Source organism: Lactuca virosa, chromosome 7, assembly GCF_052849685.1.
Source record: "Lactuca virosa cultivar CGN04683 chromosome 7, Lactuca_virosa_CGN04683_v6, whole genome shotgun sequence".
Taxonomy (NCBI): domain Eukaryota; kingdom Viridiplantae; phylum Streptophyta; class Magnoliopsida; order Asterales; family Asteraceae; genus Lactuca; species Lactuca virosa.
This window is the reverse complement of record NC_136432.1, coordinates 86,335,482-86,359,164: the sequence shown is the minus strand read 5'-3', so window position 1 is coordinate 86,359,164 and position 23,683 is coordinate 86,335,482. Positions and strand designations below refer to the sequence as shown.

Genomic DNA, 23,683 nt, shown 5'->3' with positions numbered 1-23,683 from the left:
GGATGGGCATTCTCTTTGCACATATATCACTGAACAACCAACCCATATCAATATTTTTATATATAACAATGACATTTTATACCAAGTAACCTTTTCCCAAAAACTATGACATCTTTAGAAAAATTACAAAATAAACTTATGTATAAATCATCAGTTAATTTAGGATAAAACCTGTTTTAGAAAAAAAAAAAAAAAAAAAAAAAAAAAACAAAGGATTAACGATTATAATTTATAATGCTTATAATATAAGAAAGTGATAATATGTGAAGAAAATAACCATGCTCGTGAAGATAAAAAGTGATATAACATAAAGTTGAAAAAAATGAAATATTTCCACGCGTGGCGAAATAATAACCAGTTCCATGTGACGACCAAAATGTCATAATCTGTTATAACAAAAATATTAACAAATTTGGTCTTAAATTTAAAGGTTAATTGTAAGAATTGTCAGCAAATATTATTTCAAAATTTAAATTTACTCGTAATGAAAATATTTGATTTTTATAAAGGAATACGGAGTATTATCTACGATAATTTAATCCAATTTCGTTATCATTCTTTAGAAAAGATCATGAACGGGCCAAACGGCAAAAGAATAACAGGAAAATTAAATCATAATTATATCTGATTTATGAAAAAGAGATAGAATTTAATATCGTTCTCAAATTTACTCAAAAAAATCTAGCTTTAAGGTTTACGTTGTCGTTAGTCGCTAATAATTGAAAATGTCCAGGTTGCCTCCATGTGTCAAAATTGATATGCTTTTGGAAATAAGTAAATTGTATTGATAGATCAATAGATACATGAAGATACGCCACTTGTTTGGTTGGTGTACTGAATAGAAAAATAATATCGAGAATATCACTTGAAGCCACATTTTTATCAAGTAAAATCTGGGAATGGCGATTCTATGAAGAAACCCTAAAAAGATTTAGACTAATTTGAATTCTAAATTAGATAAGTTAAAATCTTTGATTCATAATTTTTAAATAGTTTTTTTAGAAATTAATTTTATAAAAAAAACTTATATATTGGGTTTTTTTCAGATTAAACTTCACCTTATTATTATTTATTTTTTTCTAAATCTTTGATTCAAAATTTTTAAATAGTTTTTTTTAGAAATTAATTTTATAAAAAAACCTTACATATTGGGTTTTTTTCGGATTAAACCTCAACTTATTTTTTTCATAAAAAACATTGCATGTTTTCATTTTTTTTTATTTGACCATTTTAACAGGTTACCAGCATTCTTCTGGTTTTAAATAGTTTTTTTTTATAGAAAAACCCCTAAAAAAATTTGAAAAAATCCTAACATTTAACAAATATTTTCTTTTGAACCAAGTCATAATGTCATTGGAAATGCTTACTAAAGAATAATCATTGAGAATAAATTGACAACATAAGGTTGAACGCGTATATGTGAGTTTACAAATATCATATTTTATATTGGTATTCTGTCACACCCCCAAACCGGAGCGGCGGAAGCGTCCGGTAGTGGATGACTTCATGTTAAGTATTACAACACATGCATCATAGTAATCAAAGTGCAACAACTATTGCATTAATAATGAATAAGTTTTACATAGTGTTCAAGTCATCGTATATATGACATCAAAAGTTATATAGCAAAAGATAGAAGACATGCCTCTATACTACTCCGTCTTCTCAAAATCCTGGGAATGTACCTGTCCACTGGTTCCCTGAGAATACAAGTATTTTGAAAAAGAGTATCAATATTTAAGTTGGTGAGTTCATAAGTAATTATGTTTAGAAGTTTGCTATTTGTTTCTTGAAATAGTAATCATGTTTATTGTTCCAGAAAATCCAATATTTTCTAATATAACTGAAAAATAGTTTTAATACCATAAAACTGTTCTATGTAATTGTTTTTGTACTATAAAATAGTGTAACATAGTTTTAGTTCACAATAAAACTATAAAAAAGAAATATTTTCTGTAATGTTTATGTAACTAGCATGTTGTAATTGAATTCTTTGAAAACCCCGTAATTGTGAGTGTGCCTGGTTTCACCAGCTGTAATTGTAAGTCGTAGTATTATACTGTAAATCGTATTGTTGTAAAACCAGTACGTTGTATTTGTACTCTTTGGTTTAATTATTCATACACTAATCGTATTGTTTATATCTTTTTGTGAGTTATTATAATCATACTAAGACTAGTAAGCCTGATACAACGCTTTACGGGCGTTAGAACTGTAACGACATTTGTCACTCACAAGCATACCGGCCTAACTGTAGCGAACAGTATGAGTGCGGGATTATCAATCTCATATAGATTTATACACATTTGTCTCGCTCTCTGTCGGGAGATTCTGGTTATAATTATCAGGTCTTTAATAGTATTGCTTAAATAATTAAGCGAGTGAACTTTGTCTCACAAAAACCATATTGACAATTACGTATATAATAATGATAAAAAGTTATTCTGAAATAAATGAACTGATAGTATGACCTTTTTCTTGTATACGTGAATGTAAAGTATTTGTACGAGGGTATACTGTTAAACTTTGGATAACTGACTAGTGAAAATAGTATGAAAGTTCCATAAATTATACCTATTATAATTTACTAGTTGTGTTCCCGTGCAAAGCGACGACGACAAATAGTTTTCGGACGTTGATTAATTTATTTCGGTGAATAGTTTCATTGCGGCTATCAGATTAAACCATAAAAACCTTTAAGTATAACCAATTTACAATATTGATAATTCATTCCTTTTTACAATCCTCAGACGTTGATATATCATTTATGTATCACTTTCTTGCAAATTGCAATTAATTACTCATTCATAATGTTAACTTCTAATAACCGTAACATCTTAACTTGTTTCAAAATTTTGACCGATTTGGTGGGTTATAGGGTTGTAATAATTCAATCTGATTTTTTATTTTCAATCTATTTTAAGTTGTTTTTGTAGACTTGAAACCATTTTAATTTATAAATTTAACGTAAATGTTTATCAATTTATTTGTTTATTATAGTATTTTACTTTTATTTTTTTAACAATGTGTTTTTCAATTTTTTTTATTATTACCTCTCCGGAAAATCCTATGTTGTGATGACAACCACTGGAACGTATCTCACCCGCATTTAAGATTTTCAACCTACTAAATATACAAACACCATGATACAATGATTATATGTTTGATAATAATTATTGATTTTAAAATGCTTCATTTTCTTCAAAAAAAAAAATTTGTTTATAATAAAATGAAGATCAATAATAACTAATTGAGTAATCAAGAGGTATTATTTAAAAAAACATTAAAATGTATATCATAGTTACTTTGGGTTAAAATAGTACTTTTAAAAATAGTTAATTTGTTTTTTTCTTATACTATTTTGTGTCATTTTCAAATTCTCTATTAAAAAAATGGTAATAATCAATTCTCTCCATCATGACCATTGAATATATTAAATAATTTTAGTGATCTTACTTTACTTTGAAACACTACACACATATATCTATGATTAGAATGTCCTTATTTTAGCTTGAAAACTATACATAGACAATTATAATGTCACACACATGTTAAAAAAATGTCTTAGAACTTTTGATAAAATATGAAGGATTATTTTTTCCTTTCCTACCATTCATATGAACATATAAATATATGAAGCAAATGGTATTATAAGTATATAATTTTAAAGATAAAAAATATCTTAAAACTTACCGAGCAGATTTCACTCTTACATGGTTTATCCTCCTTAGAATTTTGCTATATTTCAAATATCAATAAATACATTGACTTTATAACTATAATTGTACGATTATTAAAAAGATGTGTAACATAAAAACCTTTAATAAAAGATTTTCCTCACAATAAATATTTTGGACTTGAGCATTGTAGCTACAATAAATAAAAAAAATGTTAATACCAGTAAAAAATGCCGCTAAATTTTCTTTTTTTAACTATGGAATTCCTTATTCCTTATATACCCTCAAATATGGACTCATGGTTGACTATTATGCATAATTGCACGTTTTAAGCATATTAACTCATTACTTTTTCTTAAAAATGAATGGCTGATGCATTTACTTGTCTTATTAGGGCAATATTCTTTGAAGTCAACCAATGATCAACAACAAAATTGTCCAAGGAACACACACATCAGTTAGACCATTTGAAGTAGTAGAATACATCCATACTCAATCTATGCAAGAATAGCAACCACACATGTAGACATACGCCTTCGAATCCAGAACCTATTAACATGGCACACATGATAAATAGATACACCACAAGGTATCAATAGCATAATCACCCTTATGTGGAATGCAAACCATTTGAAATGGAAATTAAGCAAAGTGAACTTCATCCAGATGTGTCAACTCATTCAAAATCCTTCAAATTCAAAAGGTGCGTAAAAAATACCTTAATACAAAGATAGAGGTGGCATATATAGTTATCTTCAAGCCCATACCCTAAGAATATACACCAAAGGAAGGTTACAACACATTAGATATGCAAATTTGAAGAATACCAAGGATAAATCATTGAATCACACTTTGAAAATTACCAATATTAGTCTATTCTAGACATGAAATGCACCATTTACATGTAGCTGATGTAAATATCACATTAAAATATGGACATTGATGTACAGATACATAAAATGGATTAAGCTTTTGCCTGCATATAATGAATAAATACTACATGGATGATGTCTAGAGCATCTTCCCCTATTTTTCTAGGGTTGTAGTTGTTTCTGAAGGAGGAAAGGTAAAATAGTTAGCTTTTAAATCCAACACCCCTATGATAAATAAAAAAAGAAAGGTAAAATAATTATCTTTTAAAAATGGTGTACTAAAACAACCAGGAGAATAAAAAGAAATGAATAATTTGCCCATAGAGAAACCCAAATTTAAAAGATTTGGAATTAAGAATTTTTATTTTTGAAGTCGTTTTCTGCAAGGGAGATATGGCTCTTAGAAAAAGGGTTCCACAAAGTAGAAAAGTCAATAAAGGTCAAAATAAAGACCCTATAACAACAAAAACTACAGCATTGAGAAAGATGGTGCCTGAAATTAAACTAAATTTGGCCGATTTCACCTTTTTTGAAGCAAATTTTGCTCTTTTTAGCCACCATCCTTCTTGAGATCCCAACTATTCTTGATTTCTGCAAAAAAATGAAGAAGTTAAGATAAGTGGCCGAACAGGCAGAAGAAATGGCAGTGGAAGGTTTCTAGATCTACCTGATCCAAGATTCTAAATTGGTTAGGACCATTAAAATCCTAGATGCTTGTTGAAAATCAAAACAAATAGAATCCAACAATACAAACAAATGGGTAAAACGGAAAGATGTTTTACTTTTTTTTATGTTAAAAAAGATTTTTACCATATACTTTCTTAGACAGATGACAAAATTCCACATAAAAATCCAAAGCCATCTCCAACCTTGACAAAACGAAGAATGCAACTGTTGAGAAATGCCAATATGATTATATTTGATTATGAGTGGATTGTAAAAAAGCCACAAATTTGAAATAGCCATGCAAGAATAGATTAAATATAACCATTAACAAATAAGCTCATGATTAGTTACCGGGAACAAAGTAGAGATGACTTGTAACAGAGAAACTCATGGTTGCTTACCAAGATGACCATATGCAACCATGATGGGTTTAGCACTCTTGATGGCGGTGTTAGATACTCGATTCCACAAAAAATCAACATATTGACATGCTTGTCAGATGAGCCCGCATCTAAAACCCTAAAATCATGGTTCAAAGAAGAAAATTTATAGAGAGAAATGGAATGGAGGATTACCGTGGTGGCATTTAATAATCTGACCATGAGGTGGAGAAGATGAATCATATCGTCATCGTCATCGAGACCCAAACTTACCATTATCTCCATTGAGGGCACATTACTTTAACAAGAAATCCAATTAGGTCTACGGTAAGGAAAAAAACAACGTTCAGAGAAAGAATATTGTAGAAAATGTACCTGAGCCGTGAAACCTTTTATTATGTTTCCATATTCCTTGGAACTTTGTAAATAGAGAATATGAGATTTTAGGATTTGAATTTTGAAATTGAAATGGCTAGATAAACTGAGTATGGGTTTTAATGGGGGAAGGTCGAAGATAACAGTGCGTGATTGGGGGAAATAAAGAAGGAAAGTCATTTAATTGATGGAAGATTATCATTTGATTTAGTTTATGAAGCATTAACGTTTAATAATGTGATTAATTTCTGAAAATGAAAAATGTGATATGTGTATTGAAGGGCAAGCATAAATTGATTGTACATGATGTAGTAGGTATTATACCTCTTAAATTTCAAGAAATATCTAAAATGCTTTATATAATAGTAAAGATATTTGTATTCTGTTTGATATGAATTATTCGTGAAAGTACCCCCTTTGCTCGGCATGTTACAAAGGGTAATGAATTTGATTGAAGTAACTTTTATATATATATATATATATATATATATATATATATATATATATATATATATATATATATATATATATATATATATATATATATATATATATATATATACAATGTTGTAAAACTCACCGAGTTGTCCGATTACTCCTTCGAGTACTCGCTACTCGGCCCCTTACCGAAGCGAGTTACAGAATCCCGAGTACTCCCCGATCGGCCCCTTACTGAACTAAGCATTGTTATAAAACCTGGTCAACTCGGTGATTGATATGTGTAATATACTTAATGAATTATTATTTAACACACACATGTGATTATTACTACATATATATCTTAAATTTTCAGCAATTATTCACGAAGTGAGAACATTATGTGTTTTTCAGTTTTTGTGTATTCACATGTATCTAATTTTGTGATTTTGACATATATAATTTCCCTAAAAATATTTCTACATGAATTACCAAATCCGATTACTCGCCGAGTACTCCCGGGTACTCCCGAGTACTCGCTACTCGGTAGTCGGCCGAACAGGTACCGAGTAACGAGTTCTACAACCTTGTATATATATATATATATATATATATATATATATATATATATATATATATATATATATATATATATATATATATAAAATATATAATTAAAATTGAAACGACATTCGGACAAATAACTCTACCCTAAGCCCACATCCAAACAAGGAAAAGGAAATAAAACGAATTATTAGTCCTAAGCCCTTATATATATATATATATATATATATATATATATATATATATATATATATATATATATATATATATATATATATATATATATGATTTTGGTAAAATATTAGTTAAAAATAGTTATAAAACATTTAAAGGAGTTTAACGGTATTTAAAAGAGTTTCAGTAAGTTAAAGTCATTTTAGAAATATTTAGAAATCATTATTTGTAAACACAATTTTCTTGTGTTAGGCTTGTATCCCCCCCCCCCCCCTCCAAAAAAAAAAAACAGTGAAAATAGTAAAAATGCAGGGGTATGAACTCACTTTTTGTGAGTTTCCGGTTGAAGATACGGTGTAGTAGAGCTAAATCCACAAGTTATAACTCGTGATATAAACCGAATCCTTATTTATATTAACATCATATTAAGTATAAATTAGATAATCTAGTAATGTTTAAAGTGTTAAACAACACTTAATTATTGTAAAAAGACTTACAATAATTATTAGAATAGTGTGTGGGTGTTCTTCGTATTTTTCGTGTTCTTTGTGAAAACTAGTGAATTTTGGTATTTTCGGCCCAATATAAGGAGATTGGAAGGTGTTTATGGATGATATCAAGAACAAAAGATGATATCTTGCAAGATTCTAAGAAGATACAATGGATTTTCGCATGAAATTCATGAGAAGTGAGTGATTTTGCATGTTCTTGAGAGGAGAGAGGAGTTTTCGGTTGAAGTTCTTGAGAGAAAAGGTGAAGTTTTCGGTTGAAAGATGTAAGAATGAGGTAGATTTTCGGGCAACTTATATATATACATGTGGGTTTTCGGCCGAGAACAGAAACCGAGGAAGTGGGTTTGCGGTCAGAAGAGGATAAGGCTGCGAGGTTTTCGGTCCGAAGAGGAAACCCTTCGGGGTAGTTTTCTGCTGTCTTGCACGTTTGCGGTCCGAGGGATCTCGGCCGTAAACGGATTGTTGTCCTTCGGTTTGCGGTCTGAAGAAAGAAGAGCAGTCCAAGGGTTTTTGGTCTAGGCGAGAATCCTCAGTTTCTTGGGTGATATTCCTTCTAAACTTTACACACTTTAACACAAGATTTATCCTAACCAAAATCATTAATTTAACTTTATTAAATTAACAATACAGCAAGTTTGACTTTTATTAGATAGGTTTGACTTTCGTTGACTTTGGTTGATTTTGTTTGACTTTTACAAGATTGAAAATAACGAGTCATCACATTATCCCCCCGTTAAAGGGAATTTTGTCCCGAAATTTAAGACTATAGAGATACAATAAGACTAGGGAAAAAGATGCGGGTATTTTCGTTTCATTTGATCCTCCCGCTCCCATGTGAATTCAGGTCCCCGCTTTGCATTCCAGCGAACCTTCACTATCGGGATACGGCTTTGCTTAGTTCTCTTGACTTCCCTATCTAGGATTTCTACTGGTTCTTCCACGCAGTTGAGTCTCTCATTTATCTCGATTTCATCGAGTGGGATAACAAGAGTCTCGTCGGATAAGCATTTCTTTAGGTTACACACGTGGAAGGTAGGATGTTTGTTACTGAGTTCTTGAGGTAGTTTGAGTTTGTAAGCTACCGGACCGATTCTAGCGAGAATCTCAAACGGTCCGATGTACCTTGGATTTAGTTTTCCACGCTTTCTGAAGTGTATCATGCCCTTCCAGGGTGAGACCTTCAACATGACGCGGTCACCAACCTGGAATTCCAAGGGTTTTCTCCTCTTGTCTACGTAGCTTTTCTGTCTGTCTCTAGAAGTTTTAAGTCGTTCTCTGATTTATACTATCTTCTCAGTAGTTTCTCAAATGATCTATGGACTAGTGAGAGTGCTGTCAGGAATTTGACCACTAGCCAGTTGCGTGCCACCCACTTCAGCCTAGCACAGAGGTGATCTGCACTTGCGACCATAGAGGGCTTCAAATGGAGCAACCTTAATGCTAGTATGGTAACTGTTATTGTACGAGAACTCGACTAGTGGTAAATGGGTATCCCATGCTTTACCAAAGTCGATCACACATGCTCTTAGCATGTCTTCTAACGTTTGAATTGTTCTCTCACTCTGTCCGTTGGTTTGTGGATGATAGGTTGTACTCATGTCCAACCTAGTTCCCAGATATTTCTGCAGTGACTGGCAGAATCGTGAGGTGAACCTACTATCTTGATCAGAGATAATAGATATTGGAACACCGTGTAGTCTAACTATCTCTCTAATGTATGTTCTAGTTAACTTCTCCAATTTGTCTGTTTCCTTTATTGGTAGGAAGTGCGCGGATTTGGTTAATCTGTCGACGATTACCCAAATGGTATCATGATCACCCGTTGTCTTGGGTAACTTAGTTATGAAATCCATTGTAATTCGTTCCCACTTCCATTCGGAGATTTCTGGTTACTGCAGTAGACCTGAAGGCTTTTGATATTCTACCTTAACTTGGCACAAGTGAGACACTTGCCCACATAGGTAGCAATCTCAGCCATCATGTTAGGCCACCAATAAAGTTTCTTATGGTCCAGATACATCTTATCTGACCCGGGGTGAATGGAGTATCGTGTCTTGTGTGCTTCATTCATGGCAACCTCTCTATAACCATCGAACTTTGGTGTCCAGATCCAGCTCATGAGATATCGGGTTCCATCACCTTTGATTTCTAAGTTCTTGTGTATTCCTCTCAAAGTCTCACCTGTCACATTCTTGGGTTTCAAGGCCTCAAGTTGATCCTCTTTGATCTGTGTGGACAGGTGTGAATGGATTGTCATGGTCAACGACTTTACTCGACGTCCCGAGTATTCTTTTCTGCTAAGGGCATCAGCTACTACATTGGCTTTACCAGGATGATAACGAATTTCACATTCGTAATCATTTAGTAGTTCCACCCAACGTCGTTGTATCATGTTCAATTCTTTCTGGTCGAAGATATGCTGAAGACTTTTATGGTCCGTGAATATTCTGCATTTCGTGCCATACAAGTAATGTCTCTAGATCTTCAGAGCAAATATCACTGCTCCCAGTTCAAGGTCATGAGTTTTATAGTTGACCTCATGTGTCTTAAGCTGTCTCGAGGCATAGGATATGACCTTTCCTCGTTGCATAAGAACACAGCCTAGCCCTTGGTTAGACGCATCACAGTATACTACGAAGTCTTCTGTCCCTTCTGGTAGAGACAATATAGGTTCACTGCATAGGGCTCGCTTTAGCGTTTGGAACGTTGTTTCTTGTTTCTCTCCCCAGCTAAAAGTTACCCCCTTTTGTGTCAGGGTGGTAAGCGGTTTAGCAACTCGGGAGAAGTTCTGAATGAATTTGCAATAGTAGCCAGAAAGACCTAAGAATTGATGGATTTCTGTGGGCGTTTTGGGTGCTGACCAGTTCTCGATTGCCTTTATTTTGGATGGGTCCACATGTATTCCCTCTTCACTAACCACGTGACTTAGGAAATCTACTTTCCTAATCCAAAATTCGCACTTTGAGAACTTCGCATATAGCTTCTCTGCTCTCAATGTTTGTAAAACTTGTTGGAGATGTTGTCTATGCTCCTCCTCACTTCGTGAGTAGATAAGGATATCATCTATGAAGACTATTACAAATTTATCCAAGTATGGACGACACACCCTGTTCATCAAGTCCATAAACACTGCGAGCGCATTAGTTAATCCGAAAGGCATCACTACAAACTCGTAGTGACCATAACGAGTTCGTAAGGCTGTTTTGGGAACATCTTCCTCTAAAACTCGTAACTGGTGATACTCGGATCTTAAGTCAATCTTTGAAAAGTATCTTGCTCCTTGAAGTTGGTCGAACAAGTCGTCTATCCGTAGTAGAGTGTATCGGTTCTTAATGGTCAATTTGTTTAGCTCGCGATAGTCTATGCACATGCGGAAAGATCCATCCTTTTTCTTCACGAACAAGTCCGGTGCTCCCCGGGGTGAGAAGCTTGGTCTACTGAATCCTTTGCTAAGAAGTTTGTTCAGCTGGCTGGATAGTTTCTGCATTTCTGCCGGTGCAAGACGATAAGGTGATTTGGCTACGGAGGTAGCTCCGGGGATTAAGTCGATTCTGAATTCGACTTGTCTTTCAGGTGGGACTCCTGGAAGATCATCGGGGAAAATGTCGAGGAAATTACAGACTTCGAGAATGCTCTCGAAGTCCTTCATTTCTTGTTTCTTGTCTACCATGTGAGCTAGAAAAGCACAGTACTCCTTACGAAGATACTTTTGTGCCTTGATACAGGAAATGATTTGTAGGTTTGCGCCGGATTTTTCGTCGTAAATGATAAGGGTTTCGTTACTTGGCAGGTTAAGGCGAATGAATTTCTCGTAACATAAGATGTCGGCACGATTAGGACTTAACCAATCCATACCAATGATGACGTCAAAACTTTTTATGGAGACCGACATCAGGTCGATTGGGAAGGAAAAGTTATTTAGAGTAATGGTACATCTTATGTATATATTGTTAGTGCTCTCGGTTTTCCCGTTGGCGATTTCTACAGTGAAGGTATCTTTTAGTGGTTGAGAATTTTGTTTAAGTAGGTGTTCGAATTTATGGCTCACGAAGCTTTTCTCTGCACCACTATCAAATAGAATGCATGCGTATGAATTGTTGAGAGGAAACGTACCCGTTACCACCGTAGGGTCTACAACGGCTTCCTCGTGACTAATATCCAGTATTCTTCCCACACCACCGACATTCCTCGCCTTTGGACAATCCCTTTTGAAGTGTCCAGTTTCACCGCACTCATAACATGCCCGACTTACTCCAACGCCAGGAACTTGAGTGATTGGTTGTGCAGGTGATTTACAGAAACGGGCGGTGTGCCCCTTTCTGTTGTAGTTGTTACAGTGCATCTCCCGACAATTTCCTGTGTGATGGAAATTACACTTGTTGCACTTCGGTAAATTTCCAGCATACTGCTTTGTTGGGGTAGGGGTAATAGGAACAGCAGCAGGAACAGTAACAGCATGAACTGCCACTATCTGTTGCTTCTTGGAAGGCTCTTGGGAAGATTGACCCTTCCTTTTGTTCCAGGACTTTTTATTGGTGTTGTTGTTGTTGTTGTTGTTTGTTTGTTTTGGGTTGTTCTGGAGCAACAGTCATGAAGCCTTGACGCACTCCATGATCTACCAGAGACTGTGCCAATTGTTTGGCACTATCGAATGTAACAGGTTTTGTGGCTAACACACTCCCTTGAATCTGAGGTGATAGTCCCCAGATATACCTTTCGATTTTCTTGCTCTCCAGAGCAACCATTCCAGGACATAGGATCGCTAGATCACTGAATATATTGGTGTAAGTTGTTATGTCTGTACCTGTCATGGTAAGGCCCCAAAGCTCTTTTTTAAGCTTTTGTACTTCACCCCTCGGGCAGTACTCTTGCATCATCATCGATTTCAGATTTTCCCAGCTCATTGAATTAGCCACTATAAGAGTTAGTGACTTTACATGGCCATTCCACCATATGAGAGCTCGGTCAGAAAAGGTGCATGCAACAAATTTTACCTTGCTCCCTTCAGGGCACGAGCAGATTTCAAAGACTGCTTAAGTTTTCTCTATCCATTGGGTTAGGGCCATGACTCCCCCAATACCACTAAAGGTTCTAGGTTTGCCATTTGTGAAGTCCTTATAAGAACACTCTCGTGGGTGTCCATGGCTTTCACCATGATTGGAGGGATGAGCACCACTACCAGATCCACTGGAACCGGTTGTATTTATGTGTGCCTTGGCGGCTGCCACAGTTGTAGTGACCGCTGCCTGAAACATAGAAGTGTCAAACTATGGAGGTGGCGGCGGAGGTGGAGGTGGTGTCGGAACTGTATTAACATTGATACACCTAGGATTTCTTCTTGGAGGCATCTTTTGCTTTAAGATTTAAAAGATGGACATGTAGTAAGACATCAATAGTGATTATAAATCAGATGACTTTGAACTAATTACACTAGTTCAGCATGTATTCTCAAAGGAGTTTATATAGAAGTCTACCACAAGGAATAACTTGCAAAGTGATAATGTGAAATTGGATAGTGATTTTTCAAAGGAAATAAGATGCCTGTTGATAAGTCTATTTTGTGAATATACTAAATTGTCATAAATCTGTTGAATTGATGTATAATTGTCCAAGAATGGCACTACTTTGATAAAATGTTGAACATATTGTGTAGGCAACTACTTAGTGCTAAATTGGGCGGAACCCGCAAGAAAAACGAGCAAAAGGAAGCTAACAAGCATGAGAGACGAATTGATAAAGGAATGAAGAAAAATGGTGCTGAGAAATTTGACCACTTTTCAATGTTTTGATCATATCTCAAGATCTAGAGCTCCAATTAACATGCATGAAGAAGTTCTGGAAACTAGACAAAATTTCCTACAATTTTCATGTTTTGCGTTTTTACCGATTCTACCGTTTTCATCACCAAAAAGGGGCAACAAAGATGAGAGACGTCCTAGAACGCGTCTAAGACGCCCCCTAGGACGCCTACCCAGTTTAGGCTATTTTCAAGTGCAAATCAAGGACGACAGAAGGCATGTAAAACGCCAAGAAGGACGCCCAGACGTCCTATATGACGTCTAAGACGCCTACTAGGACGCCTGACGCGGAAACAGCTCTGAAAATCAGTTTTTCAGCACCTATTTAAAGGAGATTTAACCCTAATCGACTTAGGACTTCTTCCCTGCGATTTTCCAGAGTTTTGGAGGGTTCCAAACACATTCAAAGCTTCTCCAAACACGTTTTTGATAATTAATTTCCAAATCCAAGACGAAAAATCACCAAATTCATTATCACTCAACGTTTGAAGATCGTTCAACCGACGGATCTACATCAATTCAATCAAGCTCCAAATTTGATTATTTCATCCCCAAGGTTTCATCGTTCCATAGTTGATTGATCATTAGACTTCATTGATTTTATAATTTCAAGTTGGTTTGTGAAATTTAGCACTAATTCCATTGTTTATATTGAAGTTGTTTTTTTTGTTAATCATATGGAAGGCTAAACCACCTAGGTTACTTCCGGGAACGTTGTAGGATGTTAGTATGAACACGTTTTGATTATTACTTTTATTCTAGTCAATTTCAGTTATTGTTTCATTCTTAAAGTTATGATTTTTACTTACAGTAATTGGAGTTGGGTATTCTTATTGTGTGATATTGCAACTAAGATAGTGTATTGTTAATTCACTAATCATTCTGAATTCAAGTAGTTTAGGAACTAAGATGATCAGTTGAACCCACATACATTATTCCGAATTTGTAGTATTATATACTCAACATTGTAATAGGTAATCATAAGACACATTATCGCCAAACCACTAGTTGTTCCTAATCCAATTAGACAGACATAGGGAGTAAGACAACTAGTTGAAATAACATATTGTGTGCTCAAAATTATTTGTTGCAAGTTAATCAACCTTAATTATGTCTAGGTAATTAAATTGGAATTTAAGGGAAGAAAAACGTGTAAGTCCAACCATCTGAACAATTGAACCGGAAGTATCTTGTTTTTTTCTCATTGATAGTAGTTTGTTTTAGTAGTTCTTGCATTACCAAGTTTTTAGCTTTTTCATCAACTTTTAGTTCAAATAATTTCGTGACAATTGCTAGTAGTAGTTTTTCGTTGACTATTTTAACACAAAGTTTGACCACAAACTCCTCGTGGATTCAACCCTTACTTACCCTAGCTATCTAGTGGTTTTTGAGGTTATTTTTGATTGAGACAACGACCTCGATCAAAATTTGGCGCCGTTGCCGGGGAGATTGTGCGCTTAAACTATTGTGTTGAAGTAGTCATTAATTTTTGTTTTTTTTTGTTCAAAATCTTCACTATTTTACTGTTTTTGTGTAGGTGCACTGGTGATGGATGAATATATTTACATGGATCAAGATGTGTGGTGGGAGAGAGAAAATATGGGCCAATATCAATACTATAATGATCCATATAATGATGATCCATACGATGATCGATATGATGATTATTATTGGTGGACTGACAATTCAGCTCAAAGCCAATACCATGAATCATCTTGCTTCCCAGACAACCAAGAATCAGACAAATCTTCATTCAGCAAAAAGTTGGATCAAATGCTAGAGATGTTGAATGAAACCTTCAACAAGGAGGAAGTCAACTCCAAATCAATTTTGGCGATTGAAGATCAACTAGAACGAATAACGGAGCAGCTAAAGCAACAACCACCGGGCAAACCTTCAGACACTACCCAAGTAAAAAAGGTAAGTTTTCTATGCAATGATAACATTGTGCATAATCCTACACCACCCGAACTTGAGGTTGTGGTGGAGGATGATGTACCTTTAAATGATAATGATACCGAAAGGATGTTTGAAATCAAAGAAGCTATAATTGAATTGGAAAAGTCTAATGAAAAGTTTCATGAGTTAGAAGCCTCCAAAGTTGGGGAGAGGTTTGTGGAGTCTAAAAGTAATCAAAGTACACCAACCATTGCATTAATAATGTATAAGTTTTACATAGTGTTCAAGTCATCGTATATATGACATCAAAAGTTATATAGCAAAAGATAGAAGACATGACTCTATACAGCTCCGTCTTCTCAAAATCCTAGGAATGTACTTGTCTACTGGTTCCCTGAGAATACAAGTATTTTGAAAAAGAGAGTATCAACATTTAAGTTGGTGAGTTCATAAGTATTTAGGTTTAGAAGTTTGCTATTTGTTTCTTGAAATAGTAATCATGTTTATTGTTCCATAAAATCCAATATTTTCTAATATAACTGAAAAGTAGTTTTAATACCATAAAACCGTTCTGTGTAATTGTTGTTGTACTATGAACTCACATTTTGTGAGTTTCCGGTTGAAGATACGGTGTAGTAGAGCTAATTCCACAAGTTATGTGATATAAACCGAATCCTAATTTATATTAACATCATATTAAGTATAAATTAGATAATCTAGTAATGTTTAAAGTGTTAAACAACACTTAATTATTGTAAAAAGACTTACAATAATTCTTAGAATAGTGTGTGGGTGTTCTTGATGTTCTTCGTGTTCTTCGTGAAAACTAGTGAATTTTGGTGTTTTCGGCCCAATATAAGGAGATTGGAAGGTGTTTATGGATGATATCAAGAACAAAAGACGATACCTTGCAAGATTCTAAGATGATGCAAAGGATTTTCGCATGAAATTCATGAGCAGTGAGTGATTTCGCATGTTCTTGAGAGGAGAGAGGAGTTTTCAGTTGAAGTTCTTGAGAGAAAAGGTGAAGTTTTTGGTTGAAAGATGTAAGAATGTGGTAGATTTTGGGCAACTTATATATATATATATATATATATATATATATACATGTGGGTTTTCGGCCAAGAACACAAACCGAAGAAGTGGGTTTGCGATCAGAAGAGGATAAGGCTGCGAAGTTTTCGGTCCGAAGAGGAAACCCTCCGGGTTAGTATTCTGATGTCTTGCACGTTTTGCGGTCCGAGGGTTCTCGACCGTAAACGGTTTGTTGTCCTTCGGTTTGCGATCCGAAGAAAGAAGAGCAGTCCGAGGGTTTTCGGTCTAGGCGAGAATCCTCGGTTTCTTGGGTGATTTTCCTTCTAAACTTTACACACTTTAACACAATATTTATCTTGACCAAAATCATTAATTTAACTTTATTAAATTAACAATACAACAAGTTTGACTTTTATTAGATAGGTTTGACTTTTGTTGTCTTTGGTTGATTTTGTTTGACTTTTACAAGATTGAAAATAACCGGTCGTCACATATTCATATCATTGGTTGATGACATAATGTTTGTCTCTTTAGCCTAACATGTCGTACCAGATACATGGTATCTTTAGGGAAGGTTGTTCGATGTGCTTTTCCCGTTTGGTTGATAGACTACAACAATATATTTGTTGTAGGAAAGTTTGCTAAAATTGGTGTACTTGCGTGAGAGGGTTTTCGTATTTAGGCGGAGGGAGTGGTGTTATTTTTGAGATACTCTTTTGTTAGCTACATTAGTGTCACGTCAATGCCGCTTTAAATTTACTACAATTTCATGGGTCTTCTACGCACAATAAATGTCCCCATGACATGCATTAGTTGTTTTTTAATTTGTTAAACAATTCAAATTAAATAAAAGACTTAAATTCCATTAATTTAAATTAAATATACATAACATAAATAAAAAAACATCTAAAAAAACATAGAATATGTTGTAACATGTTTCGAAAATGTTAAGAGAATATACGTTATCAATTTACAAAAAAAAATGTAACACAACTCCATAATAATAATATATTTATAAAAATAAATATTTTTTTAAATATGTTTCAAAATTGTCAAAATAATATATGATATCAATTTATGAAAAAAAAGTAACACAACTCCATAATAATAACAAATTTGTAAAAATATCCATTTTTATTTTTAGATAAGCAATGATCTTATTTAACTTTTTTTTGAAAAGAAAGATTCCCCAACGAGGGTTCAGGACCAGCTATATCTCATGCTTTAGAGTCACTGCAGACAAATCTACACGACCACAGGAGTTGAGTAGTGTCAAGATTTGAACATGAGTCAATAGGTTATTCACTATATCTTCCACATGTCTTACCAAGTCACTACAACTCAAATAGTTATCTTATTTAATTATAATATGATATAAGGGAAGAGAAATATGTAAGGTTTCATATAGTGGACCAGACCTGTTTGTGGAAATGGTATTAACGACCATATCTGCAGCAAATGTGGCAGCGGCGGATAAGAGTTTTTCCAACAACTCTTTCCATTTTCCAAGGTGTGGGTTGACACCTTGGGGGGCTTCTGATGTGAAAGACGGGATGTGAGTTGGGAGCCTTTTAATGTAAAAGAAAGAGATGTGGGTTGGGGAAAAAGATAGATGTGGGTTGGGGGTGAAAGATACGAGGTGGAACGGGGGTGGTAGTTAGGTTTATTTATCTATTCTTTTAAATTAAAACCAATTAAAAAATGATAAGTTATATTACAAGGATATAAAATTCACTTCATATGGATCACAGGTGGTTCCACTATAAAAAAGGGTGTTGCTAATAAGACACCCTTTAGACACCCTATTGACATTTTTATAAAAAAGTCAACAAATAATTAACCGCTTATAATCAGTTTTTTCGGAGAACAATACAATTTCAACCAATAAAAATATTTAAAATATTCACTAGGGTGTCCATATTGTAATATGGGGTGTCTTTTTAGCCAACCCCTAAAAAAATATAATCTATTTGGAACATAAAAAAATTCGATAAAAAAAATGGAGTGCCTATAATGGCACCTACAATTTCTGTTTTTTGGAAGCAATGTAAAATTTTTGAAATTTTCATTTATTCAACTATTGTGTTACTAGGTAAAAAAAATATATATGCCATTGGACATCAACTACTATGAAATCTTTTGTCCGTCCCTAAAATAGATAAATGGATAATCACATCTTCTCTAATAGATGAAGATTTTTTTGCCACTTGTCATATTCTTATTCAATTTGTCAAATGTCATTTTATGGTTATTTTGAATAAATTTTTTTTCCACATGTAATTTTATGAGCTTTTCTATTTTATTAAATTTCACATAATATTTTAATTTAATAATTGCAATAAATATAGGAATAAATTGATATCAATTTTTTTAATGAATTTACCTTTTAATTTCAAAATTCTAAAATTAAATCTCATTAGTTTCTTTTATTTATTTAAATTATTTGTTTAAATTTAAAAGATAAAAAAACATTTCTATTATAATAATTAATTATTTTTTTATTTTCTTATAAATTTAAAGTTCTTAAATATTTTGATCTTTCATATTTAACTTTTTTTTCTAAATTAACCTTGTAATACTTGTAATATTAACACATGTAATCCATGGATCTCACAACTAAACTAGTAAAAAGTAAAACCACATACACTAAGGTATAACCAACCTCGTAATTTTGTCTTGATATTATTTTGAACCAAGTAATTTTGTGTAAATATTATTTTGAACCAAAAACCATATAGACAAGCAAGTGATTCATAAACAACATTTCTTTTCACACACTAACAATTTATTTTAAAATATAAATTATTGTGTATCTGTTATGCACAGATTAGATCTTATAGATAAAGATAAATGTTGATACAATTAAAATTAAAAAGAAAGATCTAATTACTAAATGGATAAAAAACAAAGAAAAAGGCAACACAATAATGACGTTAAAGAAACTATTAACGTATGCCTAGTGCTCTTTTGGAAGGCGATAAGCACAAGAACACACTTGCAACTTGCATCAATAATTCGTATTAAACAAACAATTAGGTCTATGTCAACAATTTAAAACTAGTTAATCTCGATAATTAAATTAAACAAATATTTTATTTATATACAAATTATTACTACCATTAGTATTATACATACAACATCCCAATCTTCAAGGGTCAGTTAACCAAAGATCTCTAATATAAAAACATTAGAAAATCATATGCTATCAACATCTGCCTTTCGTTTCCAACTTCCAAGTCTACAATACTAAAACTATGAAAGTAACCTTTTAAAATAATAGTTACTAAATTGAAAAGGAACATCTTGTACGAAACTAATTGCAATTTAAAATTAATCGAAACACATACTCGCCGGAAATCGGAGATCGATCATTCATCAGAACGATCGGAGAAATCGGAAGCGAGACGTGAAGCGATGGCAGAGTGATACATCGCATCGTGAAACGACTCCATTTCCATCGTCAGCATCCGGAGCTTCCTCGCCTTTTCTTCGGTGAAGCTCCCCGGAGATATACGAGATCTGACCGGCCTCTGATCCAGATCCGATTCCGAAGTGGCGCCTGATTTCGCCGAGAAAGTAGTGTTAGTCTTCCTGCTTTTGTCGATGTTGCCGGAGTCAATGTAGTCGGGCTCGGAAGGCCAGCCGAAGAGTGGAGTCCACCAGCTTTTGCGTTGAGAGTCGGGCTTCTGGTTGCCGGAGGTGGAGGCGGATGCTCGGACGATGACCGGAGGCTGAATAGGCATGAGACTTGCTGCCATTTTTGTAGAGTTTGTAGAGAGAGAAATTACAAATGATTTTTTTTCCTGTTTTGCCGATAAAGATTTTGCAGGTGGATAGTGAGTTCTCTCCTTGGGGTTTCGTTTATATAGGGCAACCGGCTCAAGATCGTACACGTGTCGGTTTTGTACTAAAGTGTCACGTGTAGGACCATTACACGCTTTTTTTGGTTTATATTTGTTTGATTGTAAATATATATTTGCGTACACTATATTTACAAAGGATTAAAGTGGGTCCAAATCTGGACCGGATGGATCCGGACCCGGAAAATTCGGAATGGGTTAACAGAATTTTGTAGAATCGGAAACCAGACCTATATATAGGAACCGGTTCCGGGTATGGTACCGAGTCAAGTGAGTCTAGAACCGGAAACATCAAAGTAGGTAGGTTGGAACCGGATAAAGTGAGTTTAAAACCGGAAAACCCAAAAAAAAAACGGCATTTTTTTGTAGTTAATACTTAGTGGGTTGAACTTTGAAAATTTTCATATTGATACCCCGATTTCGGAGAACTGTAAGTCATTGAATATGAAATCAAAATTGACAAAATTATAGTCTAAAATCATGTACAAACTCAAAATTACACTCTAGAAAAAACCGCATGTCAATTCGATTTTAAACGAATGAGATATGTATGTGTTAACGTTTTCACAGAATTAAAAATACAAAAACAAATAGCTAAAAAGTTGAAAATTTTTAGCTTTGATATCCCGACTTCAGGAGACTGTAATTCATTGAATATTAAACAAAAAAATATCAAAATTATAGTCTAAAATTATGTACCAACTCTAAACTACAAGTTGAAAAAAACCACATGTCAATCCGACTTCAAACGAATTAGATATGCATGTTTTAAAATTTTCACAGAATACAAAAAAGCTGAAAAACTAAAAACTTTCAGCTTTGATATCTCGACTTTGATGGACTGTAAGTCAATGAATATAAAACTAAAAATAACAAATTTATAGTCTAAAATCATGTACAAACTCTAAACTGTACGTTGTAAAAAACCGTACGTCAATCCGACTTGAAACGAATGAGATATGCATGTTTTAAATGTTTCACAAAAATCGATTCCGACCCCTAAAAGTGGTTTTGGCTCCTAACACCGGTTTCGATTCTTAGACCCGGTTTGTCCGGACCCAATGAACCCAAACCCGGATAAAGTCAATTTTTAAACCCGAAACCGGAACCGATTCTATATATTTCGGTTCCGGTCCGATTCCGATTTAGTCCGGTTTTCCAATTTTAAATCTCATCCCTAATATTTCCCGCAACCATTTTCATGCCTCCAATTTTATGAAGAATTATACGAGTCTATAAATATTATAAAAGAAGGGAGATGATAATTTTACTTATGTTTTCTATTCATTCATTTAAAAAAAATGCAAAAGATTTTCTTACTCATTAGATCTGAGGGTGTGTGTGGAAAGGATTCCTCACTTTTTGTCTGTCACGTCAGCATTTCTTTTAATTTTCTTTTCCTCACCCAAACTCATGGTGTGTATGGGAAGAATCTTTCACTCTTTTTTTATTTTTTTTAAATATATTTAATACAAGTATTATACTCATTTGTAGGGAATTAAAAACCATGCATTTTAATATATTTTTTATAATTTTTTAGTAGGTATATAATTTAATAAATATCAAAAAACCGGAAAAAAAAAGCCTAACCAATTAAAACACGAGAGAGAATGAGGGGTCTCTATCCCCAACTCCCTTCCCGCAATGACGGTGCTGTGTTCCAATGTGTGTGAACACATCCCAAGCCCCCTTTCCGCGACACTCGCATTATACATCATTTTCTTGGATCAAAGCAAGAGATACAAAAAGTCATTTTTTTTTTGGAATGGATGAATAAAAAAAAATAAATGAAAATGTTATTTTTCATATTATAAATGTTTAAGTTTAATGTATTTTAAAAACGTCTGTTATAATTTTAATAAATAGTTTTTTTGTAATATGTTAATAAAAATAAAACTATTTTCTTTTTGAACAATTGGTTTGTGATTAGAAGGTAAATTCACAAAGTTAGTAATTTGTCTACTTCTGAGTTTGAACTCGAGACCTTCAATTTAAGAGTCTTTCACCTCTACCAAATAAGTTAGTTTCACGTTGGCCTAAAGAAAACTAATTGTATATCGAAACTTTAACACCTCAAGTGGTCGAATTCTTTAGTTTTTGGTAATTAATATTTCATTTCATTTAGGTTTTTATTTGTTTGAATGTTTTGGGTTTTGTATGATTTTTCTGAAAGGGAGTTTCCTAACGAGGTTTTTCGGGCCAATTTTTTTATGTACCCACGAATTCCCGTTGCAAATATGAGAATATGCCTCGTGCTTTGGTGTCATTGCAGGCGAACAACCATAGCCACAATGACTGAATAGTATCACGATTTGAACATTGGTCAATAAGTTACTCACCATATTTTCCACATGTCTTACAAAGTCATCTAAAACCAAGTGATTTGTTAGTACGATATATACAAACTTAATATGATATGTATCAAATAAAACTAATTATTATGTGATAATGATTATGGAGGTTAGATTGAAATAATCATTGCTTATGATGAAAATCAAAATCTTGATAAAATAAAACAATTTATTTATTGTTAAAATATTATTTGTATGCTCATAAGAACCATTGATTATTTTAATCTAACGCTCCAAAATTATTCTTTGAAAATAATTAAATCATATTTGAATCTAAACCGACTCAATGCAACGTTAATTATTTTGAATTGTTGGTCTAATCGAACCTTCTTATTACCATTTACAAAAACAAAAATATCTAATGCGTGCCGTCTAAGAATATACTCGAATTCGATTCTAAAAACTCAAATAAAATATGTTTTTAAGTTCAAAATTAACAAAAACATTTCAATATATATATGGACAAAAACCCTAGAGAAAAGACGACCAAGTAAGAGTTGTCTTATTTCGAACTCATATGGAACGTTGACACACATGTTTTCCAATTGAACTTTCAAAACGTGTGTAGCTACGTATATAGGTGGTCCTTCAAAAGGAATATATATTAGGAATTTGCCATGAGATTTCTTTTCATGGCGTCCAAACAATATAAAAAATGGTTGTCGTTAGAAAAGCCCCATTATTTTTTCATAATTTATGGAAAAGTCCCAAATTTTATTTTTTTGAACAGAAAAGACTCGATTATCTAATATTTTGCTCAAGTTAACGGAAAATCCGATTTTTTTAACAGAAAATGATAAGATTATCGTGTAAAATTAAATCATCGAGACTTTTCTGTTCAAAAAATAAAAGTTAAGACTCTTCCATGAACTAGGACAAAATATTAAGACCATTCTACCAATAACCCATAAAGAAACAAATGTAGTTGTGTAAGATGTCACATATCATGAAGGTCCCATATCACTAATGGAAAGATAACACAAGCAAATCGTGGTCGAATCTATACTAAGCTTTTTAGATGGAAAATGTGTTGATCATTATACTGATTTTCATCATTTTGGGTGAATTTAGTGGGTGCTTTAAAACCTTTTTTTATCCATTTC

At 33.5% G+C, this 23,683-nt stretch overlaps 1 protein-coding gene across 1 annotated transcript; it reads right to left on the bottom strand.

The window, feature by feature from the left end:
- Positions 1-19,737: 19,737 nt before the first annotated feature.
- On the bottom strand, positions 19,738-20,127 carry LOC145126887 (uncharacterized). Its single transcript, XM_079062168.1, has one exon. It carries the CDS (start codon positions 20,125-20,127, stop codon positions 19,738-19,740), a length of 390 nt encoding a protein of 129 aa, XP_078918294.1.
- Positions 20,128-23,683: the final 3,556 nt, after the last annotated feature.

Bases quoted from the DNA above. Each gene is read 5' to 3' on its own strand.
- LOC145126887 (XM_079062168.1), bottom strand. From the start codon at position 20,127: ATGGCAGCAAGTCTCATGCCTATTCAGCCTCCGGTCATCGTCCGAGCA.